Source organism: Cervus canadensis, chromosome 15, assembly GCF_019320065.1.
Source record: "Cervus canadensis isolate Bull #8, Minnesota chromosome 15, ASM1932006v1, whole genome shotgun sequence".
Taxonomy (NCBI): Eukaryota; Metazoa; Chordata; class Mammalia; order Artiodactyla; family Cervidae; genus Cervus; species Cervus canadensis.
Genome location: NC_057400.1, coordinates 46,285,720 through 46,304,826, shown reverse-complemented (window position 1 = coordinate 46,304,826; position 19,107 = coordinate 46,285,720). Strand labels below are relative to the sequence as shown.

General features: G+C 35.2%; 1 protein-coding gene and 1 long non-coding RNA gene across 3 annotated transcripts in view; one reads left to right on the top strand and one right to left on the bottom strand.

The window, feature by feature from the left end:
* LOC122453743 overlaps window positions 1–19,107 on the bottom strand; it is a 173,704-nt gene that overhangs the window by 81,764 nt on the left and 72,833 nt on the right. The window lies entirely within an intron of this gene.
* The window catches only part of SCN9A (sodium voltage-gated channel alpha subunit 9), a 164,569-nt gene that overhangs the window by 113,137 nt on the left and 32,325 nt on the right, over window positions 1–19,107 (top strand). The window contains exon 18 of the mRNA XM_043487903.1: window positions 14,518–14,638. Within this exon, the coding sequence (XP_043343838.1) occupies window positions 14,518–14,638 (121 nt within the window). The remainder of the gene's footprint in view (window positions 1–14,517; window positions 14,639–19,107) is intronic.

Sequence of the window (19,107 nt, the reverse complement as noted above, 5' to 3'; positions counted from 1 at the left end):
TTTCCACATTTGTCTGTTTAAGAATCTGCATTTTTGAACAGGAGGGATAAAATCTCCAACCTTTCCTACTTTCCCCTTCCCCATCCAAAAAACAAATCCACCTTCTCTTTTATGACCTAAAATCCTTTTTTTTGTCTGCCCTCTTCTAGCATCAGCTCTCAGATAGGCAAGTTTTCGTCTTCTGATAGACAGTTAGATATATACACTCCAGAATGAAGGCAAAATATTTTGTCCTCAAATACCTTACCAGAAAATGACCAGAGATGAGTTCAAATAAGGTGTTGAGTAAAATATCTTATGAGTTTTGAGACCATAATTGGCATTAGGACACCAGCATTTCTCTGAGGATGAGTCTGTCTCAGAATCAAGAAAGACATGCTGTCATCCCTAGAGACCCATGAGAATAAGGCTCCTGTCACTGCTTCTCGGAATACACGCTGAACTGATGGCCCCCCTCAGAATCAATCTCCTCCTGGGATGCAGTGCAGCCCTCCAAGCCCTTGGCAAACATTAACACACTGCAGATTTTCACTATTAGCATTGAAGTGCTTCATTATTATGAGCCTCAAATGAAGCATGAAATGCATCCATTCATTCAGTAAATATTTATTGAGATCCACTATGCTCCAGGCATTGTGCTAATAGTTGCTTAGAGAAAAAAAAAAATTTTTTTTTTCACCCAGGTGCAGTAATTCAATGTGATTGGCATCTGGCTTAATTAAGTTCTTAAGAAGTTCTTTTTTTTTTCTTCTGTTTTTAAATCGTGCCAAATCTCAAAATTGAAAGTTGTAAAAAACTAAATTAGTAATTTTTTTTTTTTTAATGGAGAGCTGTTTCTTAGAGGGTTAAAGAGACATCCTTTTGTTTTCAGTTATTACAGATTGCTTCCTTTTTTGATTTAAAGATGAAAGAAAAGTAGCCAGTTTGTAGACTTGTGATGTTAATTATAGACTTTTGATGTTAATTTTGAATGTGTGTGTAAATTTCAGGGGAAAACATTAAATTTATCCATTTTATTTCTCCAAATATTTTAAAACATAACAGTCTTACATGGTTTTTGGAATAAATTCTGACAGCTTTCAGAGATGCTGGTAGCTATGAATCTAAAACCCTGAACCTTTTTTAATGCTCTTTTGACAAATGTGTTATCAATGCTTGCTTAGGTAAATTTGCTCATCTTGTGTACTCAGCAGAGGAAAACATCCTCACAGGAAGATCTCCCCATTAATTCTTCCTCTAGCCAAATGCAAATACTTAGCTTTACTCAGTGGTTCTTCAGTGTTTTGAAACATTGTCTCCAAGTTGTGATGGAGCTAGTTGAGGGCCTTAGAGAAAGGAGAGCAGTGAAACTTTCAAATTTTACATAATCAAACTTCTCACCTTCAAGGGAGTGTCATTTAATACACTGCAAAAACAGTTATGCAAAATTTATGTTCTTAAAGGAAGTGAAGGCCACCTAAAGCCCTCATTCACTTTGATTATTGTGGGAGAAAAAATTGCAGAGGAATCCATGAGTATATATTCTGTTAACTGTGGCTATTCATTGTTTCAACTTCCATTTCCTAAGCACCTGCTTGTTGCCATATGCCTGCTGGACTCTAGAAAGATGTTAGCAGTGTACTCATTTCCTCAGGAGATGTGGTTCAGGGTCTTCTTGGTCTCTGGTGTTGTTGTAAGTGGTAAAGAGTAAAGCTAGGCCCCTGCCTTTGAGTTAAAACACACACAGAAATCAGAAATTATAAGTAAACATGTAAAAATATTTAAAACAGGTTTTTTAGAAAAAATATTGAGGCAGGATAAGGATAGGGTGGCTAATCTTGAAAATAAATTGGAATCCTTCACAATGGGGATGCCAGTTGAAGTATGTGTTATGATAAAAAGAATTCATCAGGTGAGAGAGAGAATGAGAGAGAGAGCAGGGAGAGAAGGGGAGGGATGGAGGGAGACAGAGACCAAGAACAGAGAAACACCTTTCTGGTAGATGTAAAAGGCCCAGCCTGTGTGGAAGCATCCAGATACAAAAACACTCATTAAATATATGAGAGGATGGCCACAGAGGAAGTAGCAGGTGACAGAGGTCGATTGGAGCCAGATAGTGAGTGACTTGACTACCGTGATGTGGAGATTGAAGTAGATTTCTTTTTATTTAACAGAGAGGGGAAACTTTGTCTTGTTTTGTTATTCTTTGTGGTTAGCAGATATCTACTTTTAAAGGAAGTTTGTTTGCAAGTGTAATAAAGGTGAGGAAGCAGAGAGGATGGCAGGTTGTGGCAACCATCCTAAGGACACTTGCTGAAGGCTCAAGCCCAGGGAGTGATGGTGACACGTGGGATAAGTGAAAGACACTTGCAAGCTAAAATGTAAGGGCTCAGGGTCTGGATCTGTGAATTGTGAGCTGTTTCAAAGGGCATATTCATTTTCTGTGGCTGCCATAACAGCATCCCACAGACCTGGGGCTTTGTACCACAAGAACTGTATTCTCTGATAGTTCTAGAGGCTGTAAGTCTGCAGTTGATGTGTCAACAGGGCCATGCTCTCTCTGGGCTCTAAACAGGATGCTCCCTTGCTTTTTCCTAGCTTCTGGTGGTGGTCTTTCATCCTTAGCCTTCATGACCAGCAGCTGCATCACTCTGATCTCTGCTTCTTTTGTCACATGGGATTCTTCCTGCCTTTTCTTTTTATAAGGACACTAATCATATTGGATTAGGGCCTACCCCAATGACCTCATCTTAACTTGGCTACATCTGCAGAGACCCTATTTCCACATAAGTTCATATTCAAAGGTAACAGGAATTAGGACTTCAACTTATATTTTGGGAGATACAAAGTAATTCATAATAAAGAGTTTTGGCTTAGACGACTGGATGGATATTGATGCTATTAAAAATATGCAGGGGGGTGGAATATTAAGGGGGTAGGGGAGAGACAGTTTAATTTGGGGACATCTTAATTGTAACTACTCACAGGATAGCTAAGTGATAGTAAACAGTAGATATTTGGAGGGTTTTAAGAAGATATTCAGAGTTGTAGACAGCTTGGAATTTTGCATGTTAATTTTACATCAGGTTCCCTGGGAAACCAACTGTGAGTAGTGTTTTCAGGTTAAACACCTAACACCTGGATGAAATGATGGAAGCAAGCTGATTGGGCAGAGGGAGGAGTTGACATGCTCTACGATGTAGCAGAGGGTTCAGCTGATTGTATAGACATCGCTGGTATGTACGAGCCTGTGGAGTAATGCCAAATCAAAGCAAGGGCTTGGGACCTGTGTGCCCTGGACCCATCAGTCACTGGATACAGGTTCTCCCTCCACTCTTCAGGGAAGGGAGTATGATCTTGGGTAAGGCAGCTCCCTTCTCTATTTCAGTTCCCAGAGAGGGACTCAGCTGTGAGCCTTCAGCTGCCAACACTGCTAGAAGGTGGAGTAATGAGTAGTTTGTTTGAAAGGCAGATCTGGGCAGTGCATCACAGTATCGACTACAATAGAGGGACCACAGGAGGAAGAGGACAAGTGAACAACCAAGCCCTTGAGAAGTGGACATGAAAGCAAGCACCAAAGAGACCAAGGAGAGAATGTATACATTAGCCACTTTGATACACGCTATATAACTTTCCTCCTTACAGCAACCTGGGAAAGAGGGTGCTAGTAATCTACGTTTTATAGATAACTAAGATGCTAAAGGATTAAGAAATAGTGCAGGTTAGTTGCTGATTTTTCTGGGAGTCATTTTAAATTTGAACTCCAGGCTTTCACCACCTCTAATACCTATCATGGAAAGGCAAAAGCATGAGTAGAAATATATTCTCTGTTATATCCCTATAATGCTGCAATTCAGAGTCAGATTTTCTGTTATAATGGTATTGTGCATTTGCTGATTCATGTTCAGTTTCTAGTCCTCCTTAGTGCTAATTTATTAGCTTATTGTCTACCTTCATAATACAACACAGAGCAGAACAAAGCACATTCCATGAGAGAATGAGAAGCCAGTCTAATGAGGATGCATTGAGTAACAGATTATATTAGGTTGAAGGCACATGAAAGGAAGTAGCACCTAAGCTAGACCTTAAAGGATGGAGATCATAATTTTATGTGAATGTGGTGAAGATGCCTACTCTGCAGGTGCCTCTCCCCAGGCAGAGGAACAAACAGTGGTGCTGTTCATCTGATTCACTTATTCACTTATCCATCCACCCATTCATCTATTTAGTATTCAATTTCTGCAAGCCATCATTTTGAGAAACTTTGTGTGCTTACTTGTTATTAAATTGCTTCCTTTTATTCATTTGATACAAATTTTAAATATTTGCAGTCATCAAGATTGAATATTTTATGTTTTTTACTATATGATGGTTTATGTTGAATATTTTATGTATTTTTACTATATGGTTGTTTTATTACACTGTTGTCAGGTCTGTCTCTCCTAAGATTTTTGTAAACTTTTTTTCCACTAAAAGGCAGTTGCAGGCAGTTTCTTCGCATTATTCCATTTTAGAAAATATATTAATTTTGGGAATAAAGACCTGCCCTCTGTAGTTGAAATAAAAAAAAAAAAGAAAATATATTAATTTTTCCAGAAATGCATTTGATTTTGCAATATTCAGTTATATTTCTGGGGGAGCTGATGTTTGATCCTATCTTTTATGCATAGATTCTTACAAAGACAAAACAGAATACCCCTATAGAATTTCACTTAGATCATTTTTTTGCAGATTGGTTCTAAACTGTTTAAATTTTTTCCTCTTTAATGAATTTGTTCACGTGTCTAAAAACAATGAAATTTTGGTCTGATGTTTAAATCAATGTTTCTTAATTGTTATATTTTAGTAAATTTTAAAACATTCCTTTCATGTAATATCATTTGAAATGTCAAAATTAAATCATCAATGCTAAGTTTAGAGTATGCTTCAAAAACCACATACTGTCTCTCTCACCCCACTCCAAAATTGAGGATCATTTCCTTTAAAATGTCTGTTATGAAGAGCAAACAGAATGCAAAAGGTTGCCTTCAGAAATTACAGTATTTAATTCATCTCCTAAACAACAGAATGATATGACTATTTAGTTCATTGTTTTACAATCTATGTTGAATGATATATAACTTTATTACTGTGTTGCAAATATTACTGTGTTTCTTTGTGTTTAGCATATAGCATGCATTATCAAATATAACTAATTTCTACTTACAGGTATGTGACTTTAAACATTTAAATCAGTTGATTAAGCTGTTCCATCATGCTTCACTTCCATACCTTTGTACCTAACTTTCTTACTTCTCACAGGGGTAAAAACAAACTGGATCCATCAAGGATGCAGCTCTGTGCTTTTAACCAGGCAGAGACATATGTGACCACTTTTACACAGGTTACCTAAAAAAAATTCATACATATGTATATGATATTTTTTTTCAGTGTCATGCATGCTGTTCAGCTACAAAATCTCTCTGCCTGACCCATTGCAAGAAAGTAGAAACATATACAATTGTTCCATAGATAAATTGACATCACAGCATGTCACGAGCAGTTCTATTTTTGTTATTCTCTCGATGACTCCCTTGATATATCTCTCATGTCCTTGGGTGATTTCAAGTGCATGAGCTATAGATTTTTATTGGATAGATTATAAAAGTAAGGTATAGCATGTAACAGAAACCACTGAAGCAGCATTTAATTTAAAAACCTCTATCAACTTCCCCTCCTAATTTAAGCTATATGGTTGACCCTTGTACAACAGGGGTTTGAACTGCATGGTTCGACTTATAAAGTGATTTTTTTCAATAGTAAATAATACGGTACTACGTGATCCATGGTTGGTTGAATCCACAGTTGTGGAACAGAGGATACTGAGGAACTGTGAGTGTGGAGGGCTGACTAAGTTTTAATCAGATGTTAGACTGCATGGAGGATCGTGCCCTGACCCCCATGATGTTCAAAGGTCAACTGTATATGTATAGATATATATCATATTAACTTGTCAGGTTTATTGCGATGAGGAGAGTTTTAACATTCTCACCATAACAACAACAACAAAAATGGTGATTATGTGAGGTGACGGATGTGTTAATTAACCTTATTGTGGTAAACATTTCACAGTATATACATGTAATCTAATTATCACCTTGTTTGCCTTAAATTTACACAATGCTATATGTCAATTACATCTCAGTAAAGCTGGGGGGAAAATTAAAATTGTCACATTAAATTCAGTAAATTAAAATTTTATTAAGAAAAATTTTGTGAGAGTATTATTTAGGGTATAAATATAAAAATCTTATAACAAGAAAGGACCATTCTAGTGCTAGTCTTTCATTCACAGGTTAAGGTAATTGAGGCTCGTGCAGTTTCTGAGTATGCATGTAGAAACTTGAAGACAGAGACAGAGTACCCAGCTTCTAGGCCAAACTTTGCATATATTTTGAAATAGTTTTAAGCAAAATGATAACTAGGGCTTTATTCCCTTATTGATTCAGTAATTAACATTTGATTTTTACTTGATCATATGTAAAATGTACCAATTAATAATTTACTGGGCCTATGAATGAATGAGTTATAAACGCCTGGAATGATTCATTTGATTCCAGAAACAATTTTATACACTGATGAGAATAAGTTTCTGATTATGTACATTTGGCCCTCTGTACCTATGGGTTCTGCATGTGCAGATTCAATCAACTAGGGATCAAAAATATTCTAGAAAAGTCCAAATAGCAAAACATGAATTACTTATATGCCAGCAAGTATTACATGCATTTACATTGTATTTAGCACTGTTTACATAGCATTCACATTGTATTAGCTATCAGAAGTAATTTAGAGATGATTTAACCTATAAGGGATATATAAAGTATAAAGGATGTACATGGGCTATATGTAAATACTATACCTTTTTATATAAGGGACTTGAACATATGCAGATTTTGATATCTTCTGTATATATCTGTGATTATCTCATGAGGAGATAGATATACAGAGTAGCTTCAAGAGATAAAAAGTTTAAGTGGAACATGTTATGAAGTGGACACTAAATCTGTCAATAAGACATAAACTACTTTCTTAAAAGAAGAAACAGATTAATATGAATTGCTATAACTAATGTCTAAAACGTATAAAAAATATGCTATTCAGATATAATATCTTGTTTTAATTTTAGTATAGCTTGTTGAATGACTGAACTGGAAGGAAAAACCCATGTTAATAGGAATCATGCTTTTCTTATACTTAATAGAATTCATATTTTTAATTTATTTGTCATTGTTAGAATGTTTGTATTATTGTTTTCTATTTCAAATGATGAAAGTAAAACTTTATCCTGAAGTTGATACTCTAGGAATAGTGATACTCAGTTTCAAATTTAAAAAGAAGCATATAGTTTGTTCTAGTTTATTTGCAGTTAATTTTAAAGGAATTCCTGAGTAAAAGACATATTTTTCTATTTCAGATTGATGATGATTTAGAGGCGATATTGTCTTAGAAAACTATTTTGTTCCAAAATGTCGTCAATTTCCTCCTCCTAGGACCTAAGTAAAGATACACACATATGCAATAGCATCTATATATGTATATAGGTAAAACACTATTTTTGAGAAAACTGTTTTTAGGAATACACACACACACACACACACACACACACACACACACACACACACACACACACACACACACACACACACACACACACACACACACAAATGTATGTGTGTATGTGTGCTTAATTCCTAAATTATTATTACTTTTTTTCTTGTTATCAAACTACATTAGAAAACATGAGGTGCATATTAAGGAATGGTCATTCTCCAGATAAACAAAGGCTCAACTGCAAAGAATGACTTGAAATATTTTCTTTGGCAGAAGAAATATATTTTTATCTGTGCCAAATTCTATTTTTACATTGTGTTTGCAATATTAGAAACCTGGATATTTTAAAAAATGATAATTGTTATATTCTTGGAATTTGTCATGCCTTGTCCTTCCTCCTTACTAGTGGATAGTTTTAGGAAATAGTATTCATCATTCAGAGGTACAGGCAGTTTGTTCTTCGTCATTTCTTTTTTTGTTATTAATAATATGTAGTGATCTTAAGTCACAAAGTATATGCTTTTACCTCATATTTTGCTGTCATGTTTGCCTATGTTCCAATCCTTTTTTACCAACTTGCAGTATTCTGCTGCTGCTGCTGCTAAGTCGCTTCAGCTGTGTCCAACTCTGTGTGACCCCATAGACGGCAGCCCACCAGGCTCCCCCGTCCCTGGGATTCTCCAAGCAAGAACACTGGAGTGGGTTGCCATTTCCTTCTCCAGGCCTCAAAAGTAGAACTGTTTAAATATTTGTTCCCTAAATTTTTAAGGTATTCTTTCTGATTTGACCCACTGCATTCCACCTATTTACATGCTATTCTCTGCAAATAGCAAAAGCCCCTGAATACCAATTGTTGCTTTACCTTTCAAGACCTTAACTGCCAGGGTGAATGCCATTTTCCATTAGAAAGAAGGGATGATACCGTAGGATCTGGCTGAGAAGTCTAAAACCAGTTCAACCTTCTTATATGACCAAACTTTCTTGCATTTTTTTTTGTTTGTTTTTATATGCAAGATCGTATCTTTCAGTCACATAAATTGTCATGTATTGGACAGAAATTACCCTAGGTATAAGATTTTAAGAAAACAAAGACTTTCAGTAAAGGATTTGCTTTATTTTGAATTTCCTGGTGGTGACTGAGATTTTACCTCATTATTTCTCCATTATCTAAAACTATAAACCATTTGATCATGAGATGGAACTGTTAAGTGGGTTTCCTGCTGAATGAACAACAGCTGTTTCCCAAAAGCCCGTTCAGCTTCTCTAATAGCAATAAACAAAACGCTAGGAAAGGAAAAACTCTGTTTTCTTGTCCTTTATTTTAGAAAGTGCTGGTGTTTTAGTTGCCCTTAATGTGGAGCCCTATACAAGGTCACAGGTGTGGAGCCCTGTACCAAGGTCACAGGATAAAAATCTGTGGAACTACCAAGCCCCATAGCAACTGTTTCCATGAGCCTCTGGATCTAAACTGCCCAGTTCCCTGACCCCATATTAAGTAAAATACCCACCCTATTATCCACCCCATAGTATCCTAACCAATCACCCAATGCCACCATTCCAGTAGGAATTTTCTCTGTCTTGAAACTATAAAAATTGGCTGCTAGCCTGCAAAAGGATTCGGCTCTCCCTTGAGCCAGCCCGCTGTTCTAACGGTGTCTCCCACTCTAATAAACTTTGTTCTCCTCTCATTCTGCCTCATGTCTGGAAATTCTGCTCCAACCCGCACTCAGACCACAGCATTTTTGGTGGCCCGTACTTGGACTCGGGGTCTCTTCCCCCACCTCCTCACTTCTTCCTCAAAAGGACCCTCTGCAAACAGGCAAGTGACTGTGGAAGCAGCTGAAGAATCTGGCCAGGGTTACTCTCTGGTGTGTTCCAAAGGCCCCCACTGCTCATTGTGTACCAGTAGCTTCTGCCCAAATGGGTGCTAGTCTCTCTTTCTGACTCCTTTCTAACTGAGGACTAGGCCAACCAATATTGCTATGGGGCTTGATCAGTTCCAGAGATTTTTATCCTGTGGCCTTGGTACAGGGCTCCACACCTGTGACCTTGGTATAGGGCTCCACGCTTAACTATGTGAGAAAAGAATTTAACTAGTAAATAAACTATTTTCTGCTAACCTAAATGGAAGCAAAATGAAAATTTAGACCACAGAGGGGAAAAAATATTTAATTTTCCACTTATGAACGATATCTGGTGTCATTGATGATGTCTGGTTGCAACGAGTCAGACACAACTGAGCAACTGAACTGAACTGAACTGATCTGGTATATTTTTTAACGTGGGGCATTATCTTTTAAAAATAATCTTGAGAGAAAGCAGAATTCCAGAGACCCAGAAGAGCATTTGGGGGACTTTAAGGGGCCCAGAAGCTAAAGCATGTAAAGAAAATAAATATCATTATTCTCAAGATAAAAACAAACAAACATACAAATGGTAATATCACAGGTAATCTCTAGTTTTAAAAATGCTGAAGAGAGTAGTGTTTGCATTTCTGTAGAAGGTGGGGGGAAAAGGGGGGCCTTTCAATTGCAAGAGAGGAGAGCATATTTTGGCTTTAAATTCAAGTTATCCAGTAATAGAATGGTAAATTTGGAAAACTGGACTTCTAGTCACACAAAGCATTGTATAGAATTCTACTCTAAAGATGCTTTGATCCTTTGTTATAAACTTTACCATTTTACTCCTCACTATAGATTCAGAAACTTCATTATATGTATAAATTGTAGAAGTGAAGTGAAGTGAAGTTGCTCAGTCCTGTCCAACTCTTTGTGTTCCCATGGACTGTAGCCTACCAGGCTCCTCCATCCATGGAATTTTCCAGGCAAGAGTACTGGAATGGGTTGCCATTTCCTTCTCCAGAGGATCTTCCCAACCCAGGGATCGAACCCAGGTCTCCCACATTGCAGGCAGATGCTTTACTGTCTGAGCTACCAGGGATGCCCTTGTAAAACAAGGCTGTAAAGTTAAAAGTTGGGTGATACTGGATCCAATCATGTCTTTGAATCTAATAAAGTCTTTCTTGCTTATTGACGCACAGTGGAGCTTTTTTATCATGAATGCTTCCCATAGTTTTTTTGTCCTTTTATGGTCAGCCCTTCCTTTTGATTTGCTTCTTTCAAGCTTCTTCCTGTCCCTTGTGGTTCTCTGATTTGATGCTCACGTGAGATAACTATTCTAGACTGTGCTATTCAAAGAATATCTTTCTTTTGTTGTGTGAAGCAAACAGCCTTATACTACGTACTTTAAATGTGACATCTGTGGGATGTTTTCAACACTAGCCATCCTCTTTGAATAAGGCTTTTGTTGACTTCTGTGTTTCCTCAGTGCTGCTCTATGTTGATAGTGTTTTTTGATTTTGAGTGCCAGATTATCAAGTTATTAGACAATCCTACTTCAAACCTCTCAAAATAAAATATGACCAACTAACATTAATGAACATCCATACTAGCATGAGAGGCTTACAATGTGAATCTCTGTTTCAGGAAATGTCAGTAACAAATTTGTAAATGACCAGCCTAGGGCAGTTTTTTCATATGACACCTATATTTAACAGAATCTCTTCTTAAATGCAGTTTTGTAAAAAGCACACCTTCAAGGCAATCAAAAGGAAACCCATGAAGAATAATTGAGCTTTAATTTGATCATATTTTCAATAGTGAAATAGCTACAGAAGTTTGTAATCAAGATTAGAATGTTACAAAACTACTTTAGTATTTTATGGATACACATTGAATATAGAAAAATATGTCAAAAACACGTGTATAGTATAATAAGTACCTAAAGGAAACAGAATCAGGGAGACAGTGAAGGAGACTTGTATTTTTCACCATATACTACTGTCCATTTGAAATTTTTGAGGCAAGTGTGTAGACTTTATTTAAAGGAAAGAAGGAAAAAATTAGAAAGTACCTACAGTCAGTGCCCTATTATTTAATAAAAAGGCAGGAATGCTAACTATAGCATATTTCCTATTCTATCCTATGCTATACTAGTGATTCTACTAAAAATTATCCTATTTTTACACTTATTTCCACTTCTGTGTAGAACACCAAAGATGAAAGATTCTCTGTTGAATGCAAAGAATAGGCAAAAAAGTTATTTCATATTTTACTAAAAATAAAATCAACATGAAATTATAAAATGACCTATTTATAAAAGCAAAGGAGAAATTTTTCATTCTGAAGTATTTATTTTACTGTTCTTAGTATTGTATGGTTATTCTTCCATTTCCAAAATCACAAGAAAGAAATAGCAAATGACTGAGTTTATAGAAATGAAAATAACCATATACTTATTTAAAATGACACAAATAATTGACTTGATCTTCTCTGTATACTAAATAAGAATAAAAAAACAGTCAACATTTAAAATCAGAACACCTACTACGAGATTTGAAAAATTTATCTTCAAGAGAAAAACTTTGTTACAGATATAAGCCTTTCTATTTAAAGGTATCCTTTTTTGACCCTGTTAAAGAAACTTCTGCTTTAGTAAGTATTAAATTTAAAAGCTGAATAGATAAAGCTAAACTATCTATATTGCTAGGACATGCACATAAATATTTTAAATTATATACAGTACTGAAATTACTACTGTGTGAACACTTAGTAAATTCCCAGGAAAGTATTGAGTTCCTAAAAACATTCTAAACATTGAATTTTAAAGCCACAAGAATTTGACTTGTGATACAAATTATAGTTCATATTGAATATTTTGTTAATTTATGTTCCAGTGAGGAATAATTTTGAATAACTGTCATTTATGATATACAATCTGAGTTGAACTCTGAATTTCATTGACAAAAAAATTGTCATAAAACTTATGGGGGGGGGAAACATTTCAATGGCAAGATATGCTTCATAAAATCATCTTAATTTTTACTTATAAATTAACTTGGCATTAATCTGCTTTGTTAATGCTCTTTTGAAGAGTGGGATGCTTTCATTAATTTAGTTTATGTCACAGCTCTGCAAATTTTAATCATTTTATTTAGAAGTTGTTAACCAGGTGAGAGAAAATCATTATAATTATATCCAGGTTGTCAATGTTTTGGCTCAGGACAGTAAGGGGTTTTTTATTCTATCAACCGTTTCACCCACTGCTTTGCCCTAAAATCCAAGCCAGTAACTTTTTTTCAGGATGGCAGGATTTGATTCCAGCTCCACAGAATCAAAGTGTCTTGTCTTTCATTTCCCTAGTGATGGTTCACTTGCAGTTGAAAGGTCAAGAATTGAGGGTATCAAATAATTGTAGTCTTTGGATATGTTACTTAAAATTGGTTTCTGTGGTAGTTGGCACAATAGGACATATTAGTAATTACAAATTTCCCCGTTGTTTCCTGGAGTAATATATATTTTAAAGCCTTAAGTCTTACAGAATATCCAGTCTTATAATTAATTTGTATTTGCTTTATTTTAAAGTAATTTTAGATGAATACAATCAGTTTAAATAATATTTTAAAAGTCTTTGACCTTGTGGGAAAAATACTTCTATGCTAATATAGATTAGAAGTATTAATTTTAATAGAGTATTCATAGTTCTTTACTTCAGTTATACAAATAGCTTTCCTTACTTCATTGCTTATGCTCATTACTTTATCAATGCCTTTTTTTTACTGATGTTGAATACCGTGTGGTAATAATAGCACTGAGAATATAATGTGGTACCCATAAAGCACACTTTTAGCTTCCAAGTCATTCACTAAAAGTTAGTAGTCTAGGTTGGGCATGTGATCTTAATACAATTCAGTAGACTGAAGAATAAATCTAAATGAAATACGAATTTTCTCCTTTTTAAAATGTGCATTTTTTTGGAATTATTCTTAAAAAAACAAGTAAAGCTGTAATCTTAATAAGAGACTACATGCTGTAGTAACTAGTAGTTTCCAATAATCACATATCATTTAGCAAATGAGAATGAAAATTGAACTCTTCCATTGATGTGCTGCTCCATTATAAAATAATTTTAAGAAAGTTTGACAGAGTTTTGCTACAGTTGCTGTATGTATTTTTTCAAAAACTTTCTGTGTATCTGTGTGTGTAAACATCCTGTTTGATCACAAAGTTCTGGGTGGGAAAAGGCTTGTTTGTGTTATGATCAGTTTCATGATCATAATGACAATGAGTTCATTCCTCTCGTGTGTTGGTCTGCCGTGTTCAATTTCATGGAATCTTTGTTTCAGAGTTTGCATGTGGTGCGCACTTTAGTAGCCACTATCTCTTGACATTATAATAATAGTTATGATCTTTTTCTACTATATCCTGAAATTCCATCACTAAGATAGGTGATGATGAATATTTGCTATAGACTTTGACATTCTGATTCTGATACAGTATTTGACTTTTTTTTTGTTTTGATGAAAGGCCTTCTATCTATATCATCCTGATACATATTCTTAAATCCAAGCAATGATAGAAAAAATGTTTGAATTTCATTTTACACTAATTTTATTATTTTTAAAAATTTTAAGTATCAACAAGCTTTTTCTGCCAGTTGTCAGATCAGACATTTCCATTATCAGGTGTTGGCAATTTGGCATTTGTATATTATTGCTGTTAGGGTCTTAGTTGTTCTAAAATAGTAATTACTGGTGTATATAAACTTATATTAAACATAAAACAAAATAAAGGTATGGTCAATACTTTGCAAATGTTATAGTTTACATAAAAATTGTACCTTCAGGCTTTCTGAACTAATAATTGTTGACATACTAAAAATAATGAAATGTATTTTGCACAGGATGTGTAGATAGAAAGATCAAGCATAGATGCATTGTAAGGTGACCTGACCTCAGTGTATGTTTATATGTTTTTATGGCCATCGTATTGTTAATCTTTTTTTCATAACACTTTGCATGACTCTGATGATCAAACATGGTTTTTAACACAAGATTTGAATTGAACACTAAATGAACTCTCTGGTGGGGTGGTGATTTCTTTTTAGAGGCTGAACCAGTGGAGTTCCTCAGAGTGCAGCACAGTTGATAACCCTGTGCCTGGAGAAGGAGAAGAGGCAGAGGCCGAGCCTGTGAATTCAGATGAGCCAGAGGCCTGTTTTACAGATGGTAAGAGAAGAACCGAGACCTCACTGAACATCCATTGTTAATGTCTTGGCCTTGGTCTTAAAACCTAATGCTTACTTGGGATTGATGAATAAACTGTCAGAAGACTCCATTCCATGCTGATTTAGTCATGGCTCTGTGACTAGGCTTCTGTTTCCACACTTATGCTACTGATAGTAATTTACAATGGCAGTGAGTTATACGGTAAGGCACTGCCATTTTTTGAGAGAAGCAAGTAAGTGTGATACCCGATTAATAGAAATTTGTGTTTGCTCAAATTAGTACCATAAGCAAAACACATGGAGTTTCCTTTAGAAGTATTTCTATTAAAGGCATTTAAGGGTATCATCATGTATTTCAGCATCGCAATAAAATTAAATTGGCTAGAACCATGTAAACTTAAATTTGTACAGATACACCAAGATTTCTTCTATACATTTTATGAATGACCCTGACTTAAAATTCTAAGATAACCAGAAATAAGTTGGGTTTATCAAACAAATTATAGCTTTCTATCAGGAAAGGACTTTAGAACAATTTAAACCCTCTGTGGAAAGTATTAATGCTAAACTATTTCAGACTGTAGGTGCTATCTTACTGAGATCAAATTTTACAAAGGCTATCTTAATCCTATAAAATACCAGTGAGAATACTTAATATAATAACTTTGAGATATTCAACACTTTTCAAATTCATAACTCTAATTTGAGTCTAGTATATAAGAGATATTACAGAAACACATTTTCAATGAATCGTAGCCTCCAACACTGAAAATTTGCTGCAAACCAAAGTTTCAGTTGTGTAAGATGAATGCATTCTGAAAATATAACAGGCAACAATATGATTATAGTTAGCAATACTGTATGGTATACTTAAATTCGCTGAAAGGGTAGATCTTAAATGTTTTTAATTACCCCTCCCCCCAAAAAAAGAAGAAATTGGTAACTGTGTGAAGAGATGGCAGTTTAATTAGCTTGACTGTGGTGATTATTTCACAGTGTAAACATAACATATTTACAAGTTGTATAACTTAAAGTTTTAATTGTCAATTATCTCAATAAAGCTGGAAAAAATGGACAGAATAAGAGAAGAGTGTCTGCATGCAAAGTCACTTTAATCATGTCTGACTCTTTGCAACCCTATGACCATAGCCCACCAGGCTTCTCTGTCCATGGGATTCTCCAGGCAAGAATACTGAAGTGGGTTGCCATGCCCTCCTTTAGGGGATCTTCCTGACCCAGGGATCAAACCCATGTCTCTCGTGTTTCCTGCATTGGCAAGCAAGTTGTTTACCACTAGCACCACCTGGGAAGCCCAAAAGAAGAATAGGCAAAATCAGTCTACAAAGATAGAAGTCAGAATAATACTTACTCTAGGAGGTACAGATTGGGAAAGGGCATGAGGATGATTTCTGGGTGCTTGAAAATGTTTTATCATGACCGACATGGCTATTACATGAGAATATTAATCTATATAGTTAAAATATATATACTATACTGTATGTATGTTCTCCTCAGTAAGAATTTAAATAAATAGATAAATATATTTTTTAATGACCAGAACACCAAAGAAAATCTATGAGCAAACACACATCTCTTAGTTATATCATTTTGAGCATCTGTGTTCCACTAGAGACTTTATACTCATTGGACCTGCTGGGGTAAGAGGTTCAGCCTGATGAATTGGGCAACCAATGAGCAATGGCAACCTTCAGCTTATCTACTTCTTTTATCCAATCAATAAATAATCATTAAGTACTTTCTTTCTGCCAGGCCCAGGCCTGAGCACTAGACAGAGAGAGCAGTTGAAAAAAAAAAAAAACCAAAACAATGTTTCTTACCCAAACGAAATATGTAAGTATAGAGTAGGTCAGATAAGCGATATGTGCTCTAGAGAAGTAAAATGGAAAGGAATACCAAGGTCGAGGGGTAGAAGCCTACTACCATATAAACAGAGTGGTCAGAGAAGGACTTTCTAAAAAGACAACATTTGATCAGAAACCTAAAGGAAATTGAAGCAGATACATGAAGGAAGACTGTTTTCCAGCAGAGTAAGGAAGGCCTATGCCCTGAAGTGGGGATATGCACATTTGAAAACAAAATCAAGGGGCCAATTTAAGTCGAACAGATTGAGAGCTGGGAGGATTGGTAAAAGATGAGGTTAGAGGTGAAACAGAGGCTAGATCATAAGAGTATTGAAAAACATAAGAATCTTATTTAGACGTCTCATAACACCATTTTATAAGCAGATGGGTGGGTAGCAAGGGCAGAAGCTGGAAAAGCTCTGGATGTTCCTGCAGTAATCCAGGTGAGAAGTGATGGGAAATTAAAACTATTGTGGGAGTATGAGCTTCTGAATATATTTTGAAGTTAAAGCTGAAGGGATTTGCTGATGGATTAGATGTTGGGTGTTAAAAGCTTTCTTCTCTTTAGAAGAGTCAAAGATGACTCCAAGCTTGGGGCCTCAGAGAAATACATTTAGTCTCCACATGAAGAGTTAAAAATGAGCGGGCTTGGTTTCGATGGGAAATCCACAGTTTGTTTACTTATAGTAGAAATGCCCCTGACCAAGTTGTGATTGGCTGACAAGTGTTGAGCTAGAACCAATGCCAATTTAGAGCAATATTTGGCCTTCAGAGGTTTTTGTTACCTGAAAGGCAGCAGAAAAATCAAAGCAAATGTGTGAGTTAAGTCAGAATAATTGTGTTTTGGTGAAGATAAACACTAACATGATTTTGTTGTTTATTGTCTCGCATCCATTGAGCCTTTTCAGCTTCATAACTACCACTTTATCAGTTTACACCTTATTCCTCTTCACCTTTTTCTCCTCCCCCTTCTTCTGTGTCTTTCCTTAGTTCTGCATCATTAGTGTTATAATTCATGACTTCAGCTTCCTTCCCCAGTTCTAGTACCATTCTTCACTATCCTTAATTCTAAATGTCTTTACAATCTGTATAATTATGAGCATGACATGACTCTTTGGTTCTGCTTGGTTTTATATTGTACTCCTCTTGGATTAAACAATTAGTAAATCACAAAATCAGGATTAGGGTATGAGAAGGATACACTCTTCCTTAGCATGATGTGTTTTCTATTAATTTGGTAGGAGGCACTAACTCAGCTCCGCCCTCAAGTGTTCTGAGTTCAACTTCCTAAAAAATAGCTAATAACTAATCCTAACTTTGATAACACAATAACTAACTCTTTTGTGCCTATTTTGTCTTTTTTTTTTTAAGGAAAATATGGACAAAACATTTGTTTTAAAGGATTTAGAATTTTTTAAGTGTTTAAAAAATGACACTCTAATCAGTTTTTACATTAATTATACTGATCATGCTGTTACATTTTTATTAATGGATAAACTGTCTTAGAAGTTGTCTGTGGTTTCTTTTTTATTTGAAAGCATTAGTTTAACATGATGAAACCCAATAGAGATTTTATATAATGGCTCACAAGAGCAAATAAACGAAACCACCCAAAAGAAATAGCATTTACCCATGGGGACCCATTAAAATGTTTGAGAGGTTCTCTGTTATGTTTACATTCAATTAATCATCCTTTTTAAAAAGAAAGTGTGATACTGTTGCTAACCAGCTACGTTGGAAACCTCTTGGGATATACCTTTCTATGATGACCAAACAAGCAGTGGTCTTGCACTCCTGTCTCAAAATAACAGAGAAACTCTGTGAGGTATGATGAATTCTGAGGACAATATTTATGAACCTTCATCTCAGATAAAAAGTTTATCTGCTTTTCTAATTAGAATATATAGTGCCTTTTCCTGCCTGAATCATAAGAATAATATTTCCCTTCAATCTAAATACTGACAAAAATAAATCTCAAATGGTAAAATCTTCTTGGGGCTTCATTGATGGCTCAGTGGTAAAGAATCCGCCTGTCAGTGCAGGAGATGCCGGAACTTAGAAGTTCCCAGAGAGAAAGGTCAAGAACACATAAAATATACATGCCAGGAAAAATGTCAGAGACTTGGGGGAAGACATAGCTTGCTATATTTCTATAAAGCTGAAAATTATTTCCTAAGAGAGGTACCTCCTATTAAGGTACTAAGGTACCTACTAAGAGGTACCTCCTATTAAGAATCAATGAACTAATTTCACTACAGAATCATAAAAGAAGCCATACAGTACATTGTCCAAAAAATGTATTTCATTAAAATTCTAGCTATGTTGTTTCAGGATATACAGTTTATGATTATATGAAGTTATTACTTGATAGGCTCAATATTTTAATGAAATATATTGCTTGATAGACAAGGAAATTATTTTTAAAGTACCTAAGCTTCTGAAACAAGTATCTGAAAGTACTGCTCATTTTTGCTCTCCCAATTCTACTTTCTCTCCAAATGAGGTTTTACATCTAAGATTTTTAAGAGAAGAATTAACTGTAATACCTCTTTTTAAATTCTTTAAGTAATTTTGATTGTTTATTCTTTAATCAATTTTAATTAAAAAT